This window comes from Cynoglossus semilaevis, chromosome 17 (assembly GCF_000523025.1).
Source record: "Cynoglossus semilaevis isolate Cse_v1.0 chromosome 17, Cse_v1.0, whole genome shotgun sequence".
Taxonomy (NCBI): domain Eukaryota; kingdom Metazoa; phylum Chordata; class Actinopteri; order Pleuronectiformes; family Cynoglossidae; genus Cynoglossus; species Cynoglossus semilaevis.
Window position 1 is genome coordinate 1,019,253 of NC_024323.1, and position 14,431 is coordinate 1,033,683.

The 14,431-nt window shown below is 37.6% G+C and overlaps 1 protein-coding gene across 1 annotated transcript in view; it reads right to left on the bottom strand.

Moving 5' to 3' along the window:
* The window catches only part of glyr1 (glyoxylate reductase 1 homolog (Arabidopsis)), a 29,757-nt gene extending 18,551 nt beyond the window's left edge, over positions 1-11,206 (bottom strand). Inside the window, exons 1-5 of the mRNA XM_008329187.3 lie at positions 11,065-11,206; positions 1,998-2,034; positions 1,833-1,912; positions 1,602-1,740; positions 173-280 (exon numbers count right to left, since the gene is read on the bottom strand). Coding sequence (XP_008327409.1) covers positions 173-280; positions 1,602-1,740; positions 1,833-1,912; positions 1,998-2,034; positions 11,065-11,102 — 402 coding nt within the window. The 5' untranslated portion in view covers positions 11,103-11,206. The remainder of the gene's footprint in view (positions 1-172; positions 281-1,601; positions 1,741-1,832; positions 1,913-1,997; positions 2,035-11,064) is intronic.
* Between the last annotated feature and the right edge of the window lie 3,225 nt (positions 11,207-14,431).

A 14,431-nucleotide genomic window follows, 5' to 3' on the forward strand; every position in this document is an offset into this window, starting at 1 on the left:
ATATATATATATATATATTATATATATATATATATTATATATATATATATATATATATATATATATAAGATTAGGAACCAAATATGGCCATTGTCTTGTCTCGTTGAAATATCCAGCAAATTAAAAAAATTATCGAGTTTTTCGTGTTTTTGTTAATACATTTCTGACTTACCTTTTCAGGGTCTTTTAGCGCTCCAAAATCCTCATCGTCCTCCTCCAATATTTTTAGAGGTTTATGTGGTGTTCTTTTTCCTTTTGAGTCTCCTTTGCTATTGCCACTCTGAGAAAATGAAATATATACAAAACTATAATTAATAACATCTTGGTAATATAGATGATTCATATACTGGAAATAAAAAGGCATCCTGTATCTTTATTGTAAGTGATTGTAATATGGAGATTGCGCTTAGAATTCCATGTGTCTGGGGTTAACCACTGTGTCAGTGTGGGAATTAAGGTTAAGGTGGAACTTTATTGATCCAGCACTAGAGAAAGTTTTGTATTTGTTTTTGAATTACTTTTAGTCTTTTAATTAGTACTGAAACGAAAAATAAAAAGAGTGGAAAATGACAGATATGGCATATTGGCAAAAAGTAAAATAGAATAAAAATACCATTCCTAACAAGACACTTTCAAGAAATTAAGGCTGGCAAGATGAAATATTTGATTCATTTAGAGAGAGAGAGAGCGTGAGAGAGAGAGAGAAACCAGAACACCAAGTAGTACAATTTAGTGTTTTCCACTTATTCCACACTACATCCAGAAGTACAATTTACATTTATTATATGAATTATATTACCTACTACTAGGAACACTAATCTATCTATCTACTACTATTAACCGACTAATCTACTAATCTTCTTATAGTACATCCACTGTTCAGGTTTCTCGTATTCTTTGAGAGTGTGCTGCTACTCATGATTGTATTTTACCTATTCGTGTTGTTTTGGTGCTCTAATGCTGCTGGAGCCTAAATTTGCCAAGGGCAACTCCACAGGAATTAATAAAGTGCTTTCTTTCTTTCTATCGATCTATCTACTTGTTTATATTTGAATGTACTTATGGCATCCATTCAATTGTAGACAAGATGCTGCTATTAAACAAAATCTGTTCTCACTGCTGAAACATTCGTAATGTTAATATAATCAGCTTCAACTTTGCAAAATGCTTTTTAAACTGTGGCTCAAAAGTTCTCGAAACAAAGATGAATGATATGGGCGTGGCAAAGTGACTGAATGAATTCACTCATCATTCTCCCTATTCAAAAAATCAGTTTGGATCTCTGTACACAACCGACCCTAGAACAGTACAAGGTGCAACAGCCCCTAAAAACCACTTGCACTTGTATAATTAATTTTGTATTTACTTGGGCTTATTCACTACTATTGAAATAAGAACTTATTATAATTCTTCTTACTTATTAGAATTATTATTTTTATTAATATATGATGTATGTATACAGTGTTGACTTGCACATTTGGATGAAAGAAGGTGACATCTTCATGATGTATGTATACAGTGTTGACATTTGGATGAAAGAAGGTGACATCTTATGTATAGTAATAGTAATAGTTTAGTTGTCTAACATCGCTGCTGCCCACCTGTTCCTTTCCCTTTGACTTCTTCAGGAAGTCTTCCACTGCATCAACTGCCTGCTGAAAGCGTTTTCCTTTATTGATTTTAATCATCTCTTCTTTGTGGACATGGTAGGGCTTCAGCTGTTCTACTTTGATCCAGGCACTAGACAATTACAAGGAGAACCATCTTTTACATTCAGGGTACAAGGAAGACTGTAGGGTCCCTGTGAATCTGTGAATTCAGTGAAAACTTACTGGTCTTCTGTTCCAAAGAACTTTACAAAATGGCATTTTTTGCCTCTAGGTTTCTTTAGATCTTTTGGAGGACTTACTATCTGAAAAAAGAGAGACGTTTAATGAAAAATAATTCAAAGTAGCTGAATTTATTAAACATGTATTTGTCGAATCTTGATTGTTTACCTTTCCTGGCCACGGTGGATAACGGCCAAGCTTCCCCCTAAATGAAAGGGTATATTAGGTTGTGATATTGATGACAAAAATTATAATACCACGTCACAACTGATTGATAAGCAATTGAAAAGACAGCAATTACACAGAATTCTTATAGTGTAAGCCAGTCACATTACTGACTACTTAAGATTTGCAGCTTTTCCCCAAAACAATGCAATATCACCATTGGATGTGACATATTTGCTGGGTATTTTGCTTTGACATAAGTTAATTAACTATGAACTTTTAATGTTTATTTTTCTAAAGAATGCTGTGGAGGTTTTTTTCTTATATATATTTTTTTATATTTTATATCAATTACACAGATTCATGTTTACATCTTTTTTTAGGGCTGTAATCTCACTGGTTAATTATCGATCGATAAATTCTAGCTCGACCAAGATTATGAGATTATTTTTGGAGTGTTAATTTCATCAGGAATAAAGTACCAAGTGCTAATAACAGAATTTTCAGAGTACCCCTGTTTCGCAGATAACAGCCTGTCTTTAGAACATTCCCCTTGTTTTCACTACTGTAGATCTGCCCAATCCACAGACAGACATATTGAAGAACATACAACATACTACAAGGCCTAAGTCCTGTGGCTTGTTGAATATTTATTTACATTCAGTTCTCCTCTACCATGTCAAGGGCATCAACAGTCTGGTAGCATTTTACAAAAATAGTTAATGACAAAAAGTTGAAGGCAAAGTATGCAAGCATCACTTTGCATATCACAGTTCGACTATGAACATGGCATATAAAATAAAAACAGTAAACTAACTTGTCTGCGTCATGTTGCTTTGAATCAGAATTAGCATATTTTAGTGTTTTAGTCTAATAATCATTTTAATAACTGCAGGCCTACTCACATGCATCAACGGCAGTATCCCACAGATATAGCCATACCACACTGGAGGTTAAGCCACCTCTATCATCCAAATGCTTTATTTTTCAGTTATACACTTTTTCACTTCTGCATTCACCTTGAGCTGTTTTTTATATCATTATATTCTTAAGAGCACAAGTTTTAAGTCAATATTTAGTAATATTCGTGTCTCTACTGCAAAGCTGAGCTTCTATTTTCAGTCTTGCTATGTGCGAGGACATGCACAGAGCAAAAACAAAGTTCTTGTGCTGATATCACTAGATGACAGTACATTTTTGAAAATCATGGGCTACGATGTTGCGCACACGCATGTAATGCAAAACACTTTCAGAGCCGACAGACTCAAAACCGCTTTCATATAAGACTAAGACTATTAATCTTTATGTTCTTCTATAATTAATTTAGGTGGCCAAGGCTGCCAAGTACTGCACAGCCCCCGCACCAAACTGGTCGATTTTTAGTTGAAATTTTCACCAGTATAGTCGACCCAGACTTTCTTGAGTTGATTACAGCCCTATTATTGTTACAACCTTAGCGAAGGCCAGGGTTGGGCAATATTGGCAAAAAAAAAAAATTCTGATTACTTTTTGCAGATAATGATTAGTACCTGCAACTCTAAATCAGTTACCGTGTGTTCTACAATTATACTTACAAATCATCAATCAAACTTACTTCTTTATTCTAATAGGTTAAGAAAGTAAGATGTGATTAGTGACAAATCTGCCATGTTTGAAATGTCTAAACATTAAACGTTTAATAATGACTCTTGTTGCACAATGCACAGAGACATCAAAATCAAATAGGAAAATTGAGTCACAACAGTGATTTATTATTAAGTTTAATAAAAATGGGTCTGTGCAAATTATCCTATCACTGGAATGTCACACATTAGTGCATATTTTCACATGAATGTTCTTAGACCCTAAACTCTATCTTGGTTCCACTGTTTTCATTCGTTAATAGAAACCCACCATTTCCTAAAAATGGAGTGGCAGGATTTCTTTAAAAATGCAATATGCCACGGCCAGTGTTATCTTCCAGCACTTTGCCGCTAATAAGAACAGATTGAGTGAGGTGGCATTGCACAGTGGGGTTATGACTTAGAACACTACGGCACACTTTGGTTAGCGTCATTCAATCTAAATCCAAAAACCTCTTGACAGTGGATGTTGTTCTTACGAGGTACAAACTCGTCCTCATCTCAAAATGCTGCGGTACCATCACCTTCTGCTCCTGACATTATGCCTCATTCTCACATTAGTCACTGAACAAATGATGCACGATCCACTTGCTCACTTCCTAATTAGGCAGCTTTTGCTCGCCCCCTGTGGTTGGCTGACTATTTGTGGAGAAAGTGTTTGATTTCACATGCAGTGAATGCACTGTTTTTAAATGTTAATATCTTGACATCTTTCCATTCACTTTCAACTGGGCGGCCAAAATTGTGATTATGATTAGAATTTGATTAATCAAGCAGGCCTACTTTTCAATAAAAAAATGATGATACATTTTTATATAACTTCTTATACATCCTACATTTACGTTTTAAGAAAAAAACAGATTTGACTGGAATTTCAAACATTTGTCCAATAAATTGAAAACCTGCTGTCACATTGCAGAGTGCCATGTTTTTCTGGCAGAACCCCTGTAATTCATGTCACCAAAGTCTATCTATTTCGAATTTCTCTGCTACTGTATAAGTCCCGCTTAGTAGAATACAGCACAGCTCAGGTAACACTGTTTGCCAAGGTTTTTAAGCTTTGTTTGTTTGATGTAATAAAAGAGTTTGAATAAAAATATTTTGTAAGGAATAAGACCCAATTGCTCGCTTTAAGAGGCCTTTCATGTTGCATAATATACAATTGGAACAGTTGTTTAAAAACACAAAAGTATGATTACTCCAATTGAGATTAATTTCCTTAAACACAACTAGAACAGGAAAACAGAAAAGATTGATGGCAATATAAATTTACTATTTTCTTCTTCCAGTTTTTCCTTAAAGTGTTGCCAACCCTGGATGGTTTCCCTCCAACTTAACCTATTCTCTGCCTCCTCTAATGTTACACCAACCATCTCCAGGCTGTGCAATTCTGATTTTCTTTTAATGAAAGCACATGCAGTCAAATCACAAGTTCAACCACTTTCAAAATAAAGTCCTTGGTAACTGGATTTATGTACTAAATTGAAATTGAGTCAATTACTCTACTCCCTATGATGTTAATCTCAACATGGACATTAAATATAGATGCGAAGAATTTTTAGCATTTTCAGTTTTCGGCCAAAAGAAACAACATGACCAAAACAGGAAGTTATGATGATGCAAGCAAAAACCGCGGCTACTGCAGGCTTGTCAAATATCCAAAATTCTCTTTTTGACTAGGCAAAACTGCGTTAGAGATATCGGCAATACATATCCAGCTTAGTGTTTCAATGTTAAACGGCTTTCCATAAGTGCCAACATGTCTGCAGTGTGGACGCATTTCAATATATCTGAGAAAGACCCACGGATATCGATTTCCAAAATGTGTAATGCTGAAATTTCAAGAGTGGGTGGAAACTACACCATACAAAAGTACACTCTTTTCACCCCCTCTGTCAGCACGTTTTACTGAGATCTATTCGGATCCCCTGTACTTGTCACGACTGTAAGTGATCCACGTTAAAAAGATCATTATGCACAAGAAATGATCTGGGCCGCGATGGACGCGGAGAATCCACTTGGAGACGGAGAAGAGCACAGCGCAGGAGGAGAGCAGTGTGCCAGATGAGGAGCAGGCACCTTTGTTGTCTGACATGTTCTGTAAGATGCTGCAAGAGAGTGCCTCAAAAAAAAAAAAAAGAAATAATAATACTAATAGGTAGGATATTCTGTTCTGACTTTATTTTTCTGCTAGAGATTTAACAATAAAACATATATATAATAAATTATATATATAGATATGTATATCTATATATATATATACACACACATGTAACGAATGGGTTAACTGTTTACGGTATGGGAGGGAAGTACGGAGGTGTGATGAGACCGAGCACAGTGTGTGTATGAGAGTGGAGAGAAAGAGAGAAGAGAAAGGCAATACAAAAGCTGGGATTACAAACATTGTATAAGTTATATAAGAGTTGTTTTCATGTGTAATACGTGAAATTATGGGCATCATGATATCTAAAAAATGTATAGCCAAATATATTGCTCTCTTTTAATTGCACTGTAAAATCTTATACATGGATACAACATTTGACAAACTATATTTTATAAATTCCTGTCAATAACTGAATCCAAAGTCATGAAGTTGGGTTATTCCCAGAGAAAACAGTAAACATACAGAGTTACACGCGACCTGGTGGGCAGGCCTGTCAGTCTGCCCTTTCACTGCAGAGCAGGGCAGAGCAGTGGCTTAGATTCAGACCAATGTGGAGGTAGATACGATCGATAGAAAAATCACATAAAGAAACTGCCCGATCCCCACAAAATTAAGGAAATCAATGCCGATCAATCAGTGAACCTCTACCAATAACATGCAAATTTCTTTTAGTGTTTCAATTTTTTCGGCCTCAGTTTCCTTATTTATGGTTTTTAGTTTCAGTGCTGGTGGGTGAAAAATCCCCAAGAAGCAAAGGACTGAGAAGGAAATGGCAAAGTCACTAATGTGCGAGTGAGACGTAGTGTCAGAAGCAGAAAGTGATGGTTCCGCAGCATTTGGAGATGAGGGGAAGCTAGTTTGTCATAAGGCACGGGTGTCAAACTCGTTTTCACCATGCGGCCCACATCAGCAATACAGTTCCCCTTGAAGGGCTGGTTGTAAATGGAAGACTGTATACATGTAACTATTCCATAACGTATTAATAAATGTTCTTGAAATTGATTATTATACTGTGAGCAAGGAGGACTTCAGAAATATGGTAAAAACATTTGACAAAATATGTTATTGCCATACGCAATTATTTCTCCAAAACACTTGCGTAACCCCAAAAACTATGCAGTTTCTTGAGCAGGAGTTGGTAGGTGTTGCTGTACCTTCTAGCAAATAGTAAATTGCATATTTATTTTATATTAGCCATTTGTCTTAGGTCAATTTTATTTTGTTATTCATGATTATTTTTTTATTTTAGGTTTCATTTAGAATTGAAAGCCTTGTTCAAATTCTGTTTACTGACAACAAAAAGTGCAATAAAATATGATTTACCTAACATAATGAATACTCGTTATTAATAATTATGTTTTCAATATTGATAAAAATAATCCTGATTGTCATTTTTTGCCATAATCCTGACCTCACTACTGACTTAGTCAACTAGTAACATCGGGCAGCATTTAAATTATTTTAACAACTGTTTCTCTGTCATAAAACATGGCCTCAGAATGACAATACAGGTAACATACAGTCCCCTCCAAAAGTATTGGAACGGAATTCCTTTGTTTTTGTTGTATACTGAAGACATTTGGGTTTCAGATCAAAAGATGAATACGAGACAAAAGTTCAGAATTCCGGCTTCTATTTTATGGTATTTACATCGAGCTGTGTTAAACACCTCACAACAGAGCACCTTTTCTTTGAACCCACCCACTTTTCAAGTGAGCAAAAGTATTGGAACATGTGACTGATAGGTGTTTCTAGTTGCTCAGCCGCCCTTTAGATTGATTGCTGAAACATTAAATACCGTATTTTCCGCACTATAAGGCGCACTTAAAAGCCTTTAATTTTCTCAAAAATCGACAGTGTGCCTTATAACCTGGTGCGCCTTGTGTATTACTTCTGGTTTGCTTACTGAGCTTGAACCGATATTATAAAGCCAAACCACACAGCGCATCACACATGATGGCACACAACTGAAGCACACTGGGAGCCAACAATGACGTTTAACTCTGTTACCACAATTAGAAGATGCTCAGCAACTATTGTTACATTATGATTGTATAACCCAAATCTGCGCAACGCCACGCCGTGCATCCAAACACCCGGAGACTCTGAGTTGAGTTTTTGTATTGTCGATGTATGGTGCGATGCAGGACGACTCTTTCGGGGTCAAAAAAAATTTGTTTCTATCGATACAGGCAAAACACACGCTCTTTTTGCAAACCAACATCCGCACTTCCGCAAGGAACAGCATCAAAACAAACAATACGGTAATCGTCCAGAACAAAAATAGTGACAACCGCCTGACTCGGGAGGGGCGAACAACAACAACAGCGTCCTCCAGTGACCAACTTAGGTCACTACTGTTTTCCACAAATCTCCGTCCCTATTGATTTGCAACTCCATGCGTACCCATCTCACAGATATTGTCAAATCCTAAGTGAAGCAAACTAATTCGGGGCTAGCCATCATTCCGGGTAGATTAACCAAAGAATTCCAACCGCTAAATATTGGTGTTAACAGGGTGTTTAAAGTTAAATTGCGAGCTGCATGGGAGCATTGGATGACAAAAGGCGAACACACATTCACCAAGACGAGTTACGCCACTATCTGCCAGAGGATCATGGATGCCTGGGCTAAAGTATCAGTCTCATAGGTTTCACAAAAGCCGGAATCATCACAGAACAGCTAATTATTGGATAATGACGAGAGAGATCCGGACAAGCTTGACTGACTGTTTTGCTTCGCTTAATGCACCTTATAACCCAGTGCGCCTTACGTATGAAAATATTTCTGTTCATTGATAGTGCGCCATATAATGCGGTGCGCCGTGTGGTCCGAAAAATACGGTAGTTCTTATTTTTGGCTTTGGGTTTCACCTGTGAAAACTGTATTTGCTGTTAAGCAAACATGAAGGCCAGAGAGCTGTCTATGGGAGAAAAGCAAACCATTTTGAAGCTGAGAGAAGAGGGAAAATCGATCAGAGCTATTGCACAAACACCGGGCATAGCCAATAAAACAGTTTGGAATGTTCTGAAAAAGAAAGAAACTACTGGTGTACTGAGCAACAGACATCGAACAGGCCGACCAAGGGTAACAACAGCAGTTGATGACAGAAGAATTGTGAGAGCTGTGAAGAAACACCCGAACACAGCAGTCACTGACATCACTGCCAACCTCCACAGGGCAAGGGGGAAGGTATCACAATCCACTGTTCGAAGATGACTTCAAGAGAAGAACTATAGAGGCCATAACACAAGATGCAAATCACTCATCAGCAAAAAGTATCAGAAGGCCAGATTGGATTTTGCACAGAGTACAGAGATCAGCCACAAAAGTTTTGGAACAAAGTTTTATGGACCGATGAGACCAAGATTAACCTCTACCAAAGTGATGGTATGGTATGGAGAAAGAAAGGATCTGCTTATGATCCAACATACAAGCTCATCTGTGAAGTATGGTGAAGGTAATATCATGACTTGGGCTTGCATGGCTGCTTCTGGAACGGGCTTACTTGTCTTTATTGATGATGTAACTCATGATGGTAGCAGCACAATGAATTCTGAAGTCTACAAAACCATTTTGTCTGGCAATTTACAGAAAAAGGCATCCAAAATAATCAGTAGAAGCTTCATCATGCAAAAAGACAATGACCCAAAACACACTGTCAACACAACAAAGGACTTCATTGAAAAGTGAAAGGTCTTGGACTGGCCAAGTCAATCACCGGACCTTAACCCAACAGAGCAAGCTTTTTTTCCTCCTGAAGAGGAGACTGAAGGGAGAAACCCCCAGAAACAAACAAGAACTAAAAAAGGCTGCAGTAAAGGCCTGGAACAGAATTTTAAATGAAGAATGCAACAGCCTGGTGAAGTCAATGGGTCGCAGGCTTGATGCAGATATTGCAAGTAAGGGTTATGTCACCAAATATTAAATGTAATTCACTTTGAGTTAATTTAATGTCTGTTCCAATACTTTTGCTCACTTGAAAAGTGGGTGGGTTCAAAGAATAGGTGCTCTCTCCTGAGTTGTTTAACACATCTAGATGTCAATACCTTGAAATAAAAGCTGCAAATTCGGAACTGTTGTCTCGTATTCGTCTTTTGATCTGAAACTGAAATGTCTTCAGTATACAACGAAAACAAAGGAATTGACCTTGCCATTCCAATACTTTTGGAGGGGATTGTAAATGGTGAAAAATAGAAAAAAGAACATAATCATAATTATAATGGTGAAATATAGAAAAAAGAACATAATCATAATTATTGATAATGATAACCATGACTCCAATCATTGACTTTAGAATGTTGGTAACAACTTACCACTGGATTAAATATTCCTTAAGTATTAAAAAAGAAAGATATTTCAGAACTTTTTGTAGACATAATCAATAACAACAACGATAAACAACATAAACTATTCAAATATCTAATTTCCTGCATAAGAGACTACAGACTAGCACATTATTATGGCCATGTCTAAGTTCTCAATCCAAAAAAGTTATTACAGCAACTTCATGTTAATTTGTAAGATTTACAGGCTTTACTGTTTAATAGTACCTAAACTGGTTTATTGCATGTTAAAAGTATTAAGTTATTGTAAATATGCCACCACATATATTTACACAAAATACCTTGTACTTATCCATATTTATAGTATACCCCGAGGTGTAGACGACAAGTTAAGCAAATCTACTATTAAGATATTCTGAAACTCGCACATAATGTAACGATTATATACACAACACAACTTGTCGACGTTATTGTATACATTTTAAGGGAAGAACAGCAATACATTTTTGTTTTGTAAAGGAAACAAACAAAATCAACGTTACTAGATAAAACGACGTAACTGCACTCCTCTTGTGTGGGGTATTTTGGTCTCATTGCAGCCTAAAACTACGACAGTCGTCTCAACGCGGAAGACGGGTGCAAAGCCACTCTCAGCGGAAAGCTACTGTGATCGCTAAACTCATAAACCACAATAAGACACATGCGTCAGTAAATACACGACCAGGCGTTCATAATGGAACACTTTGTTAAACATATTAAACTGGCTGCTACACAAACGTACCTACGGGACATATGAGAACCATTTGTTAGCTAGTTAGCCTGCTTTAGTCGATCACGACGGCTGTTGGCCGTCTCTCTATTTGTTTTGGTTTGTACATCAATTGACCACACAAACGTTTGATTTAAACACACAAATAGAATAATTGGCGTTAGATAATTATTATGCATCTTTTAAAAACATACGTAACAATTAAGAATGTGTGTTTATACTATCTCACCACACCAAGTCCCCGATCCTCAAATGCACCGTCGCCATCTTACAACTGATACGTCGCGCTGCCAGAGTGAGTGGGGGCGGAGGGACAGACTACTACCATGATCGGGATCAAACACACCCATGGATGAACATATTGTTTGTCTTTGATCATTATACGTTTGTGTTTTCTTCTTTATATTATATTGCAATATACTTCTCTGTCTATAGTCTCATGGAGTGGATAGTCCGTCACTGATAACTTGTTTAATGCCTATTGCACTGCCATTACTGTCACCACTTTTTTAGAGCTTCTTTAATGCCTCTTAATAATCCTTTAAATAGAGAGGTTAATCTACAGTAGTGTCATGGTAAACGTAACATAGCATAGTTGGAAGTCAAATTAACTTTATTTGTATTGCCCAAATTCACAAAACACATTTTAAATTGACATTATAGTTTTTAAATATTATTGAAATTAAAATATCACGTAAATCCCATATAACAGGGAGAATTTAGTAATATATATAGTCCTAAATATTGTTGAAATATAATATTGTTGAAAAACAAATTTAAGCACATACTGAGCAAACATTTTGGCAACAATTAGGCCGTAAGGTGAACCACGAAAAGTCATTTAGAAATTGAATTCCGCTCCGAGGTCTTGGAACTACGCAATGTTTAGTTAATAAAAAAAATGAGTTATATTGAGCTTACAGCAAAACGTTCGTCGCAAAAAACCCTGCCCATTTTAATAACGTGGCATTTTATACAGAACTAGCGATTTCGGTGCGCGAGAGGTGCCACGGTGGACACGTGACCGGACTACACCAATAGGATAGCAGCTTTTGGTAAACAGAATAGCAAGATGTTTACCTGCAGAGTTTCATCTAGTAGTTCCGAAGAAGAGGAAAATTCATCAAAATTAGTTAAAAAACAACCGAAGTCTTCAGGACATAAACAGTGCTATTCGCACATAGCTGTGAAGCACGAAAAAATTCAGGATTTCACACTCGCACGGTGGATTACGTACAAGAAGAGTCTACAACGGTGGCTCGGGTTGAAGGGTGTGTGTGGATACGTAGCTGAAAACTACAAACACTGCCTGGATTTGGAGTTTGAAAGCATTCCTGAGAATGCTGTTTTCCATCCCACATGCTACCAGAGGTTTATTGACAAGAGTGAAAACGCGTCTCGGGCGTGAGAGAGGAGAGGATACGAAAGACCGCTCATTAAGTGAGGCCATCGCATTAACATCGAGTAGGACGACAAAGAAACTTAGACCCAGGTCCGACTTGCCCATTGCGAGCTGTGGCCCCGACCTTCCAGCCATGTGCATAATATGCAATAAAAAGGAAAAATACGTCGTAATGCAGACCTTACAGGAGTGGGCAAAAACCTCGGCTTGTGCATAACACATAGGGATCAATGTCACTGTGTGATTGTAATGGAGGGTGTACAATCTGTTCATGCTGCATGCTGTAAGTCTGCAGACAAATTTACCATGCAGCTTATAATTTTTCACAGGGACGGGCAACAGGACACGAATCATTAACATTACCAAAGTGTCATCAGCTCTCAGAACAATTGTGTGTTCAGCCTTGATTGTCATACATACATTCTCTCTCACCTTAAGGCCTTAAGGCCACATTTTCAGGCTGCAGGCATGAGGTCCTGTGTCAAACAAAGTATAGGTGCACCTTCACCTGCTGGATACGGACATGAAAATCTACATGTCACATGGATGACAAGAAATCTGGCCCCTGAGAGTGTTTTGCATGTCATACACTGCAGCTGCAAGGAGAGTGCCAGTGAGACAGGTAGGTCTTTCTGTGTAGGTGTTGCAACTGTGCAAACATAAAGGAAATTGAGGAGAATGAGGATGACGACTGCCCTGACACTGACAGTGAAGACTAACATGTCATGTGTAGCATTTTGCCTCAGGTTGCATTTTCTTATGCTTTTTTTCTTATGCTGTTTTGTACTGTTTTATATATTGTTCATCTGTATATATGTTTTAATAAAGATTGTTTTCTATGATTGATCAGTGTTGTATTTAGTTAGGAGTGAATAAATTAACGAATGACTAAACAAATTATTGATTGTCATTGATTACTTCCTTTTATTGATCATGATGACATAGAAAGTTCACCTTATTGTCTATTTGCCTCATTGTTTTTTGTGCAGGCGGCACTTTTTGCCAGCTTTAGAAGACTTTTGGGGGACTTCCTCTCTATCTGTAACGTTAAGTAAACCAATTGAGGCAGCCGTGTTGCCGGAGTGTTGACATCAATCAACACTGGCACGATCACGCGTCGAACCGTGCCTCCGCTCCAATGTGCAGGATTTTTTGCGACAAACTTTTTGCCGTAAGTTTAACATAAACCTTTCTTTTTTATGTAGTTCAGATCGTGCAGTTCTCAGACATTCAAGCGAGATGAAACGATAATAGGGTTCACCTTATGGCCTAAATGGGGAAAAAACTCTGAAACTCTTTCTTTACCAGTAAGAAATCTCTAGCAGATGCAGTAGTGAAAGAGAGAAAGGGCAAAGTTGGGGAGATACTAGAGGGGGGAGGAAAGAAGTAGAGAAGAGTAGTTCACATATAACACTATAATATCTGGAGTATAGATAGACAAGCTGTTACACTGCAAAAATACAGATGAACTTCATCATTGGAGTTAGATATTATTAGTTATGATTAACAAATATGAATAATGAGAGGTCAATGAAGTGTCAGGTCTGAATACGTACTGACAGACAGTGACAAGGAGAGAGAAGCAGGAGACCAGGTGATTGTCATGACATGTGTATATGAATTAATGTGTATATGTTTCTAAGTAAGGGATAACTCAGTTTTAACTGAGCCAGCCCTACATACAGTATATAGAATTTATATACAAAAAGGAGGGCTTAAAGTCTAACTTTCAGTAAAGAGATGGTGTCAGCCTCCTGAACCCACACCTAGCGCTGGTTCCAAAGTTGAGGAGCCTTTTGGCTGAAAGCTCTGCCTCCCATTCATATACATTGTAAGTAGGCCTGTGTTTTCAGAGTGAAGTGATTTATTTTCAGCTTGATAGGGTCCTCCTAAGGAGCCATTGAGGAGAACCCAGGACTTGGGTGATATGGTATATCACTCAAGTCCTGAATATCACTGGATATCCATATCACTGGATATCTAGTGATACGGATACAGCAGAGAGTTACAGTAGAGAGAGAGAGAGTACAGTAGATGTAACAAACAGATGTAACAAAGGCATGATTTTTCAGTGGATCTGGACCGTACCACGGCTTCTGCTGGCCACCTCCTCTGTCACAGTTGCCACTGACTCAAGAATTCCTCTGCCGTTCCCAGGCCACCACCACTGCCTTCACTGCAGCTCCCTCTGGCA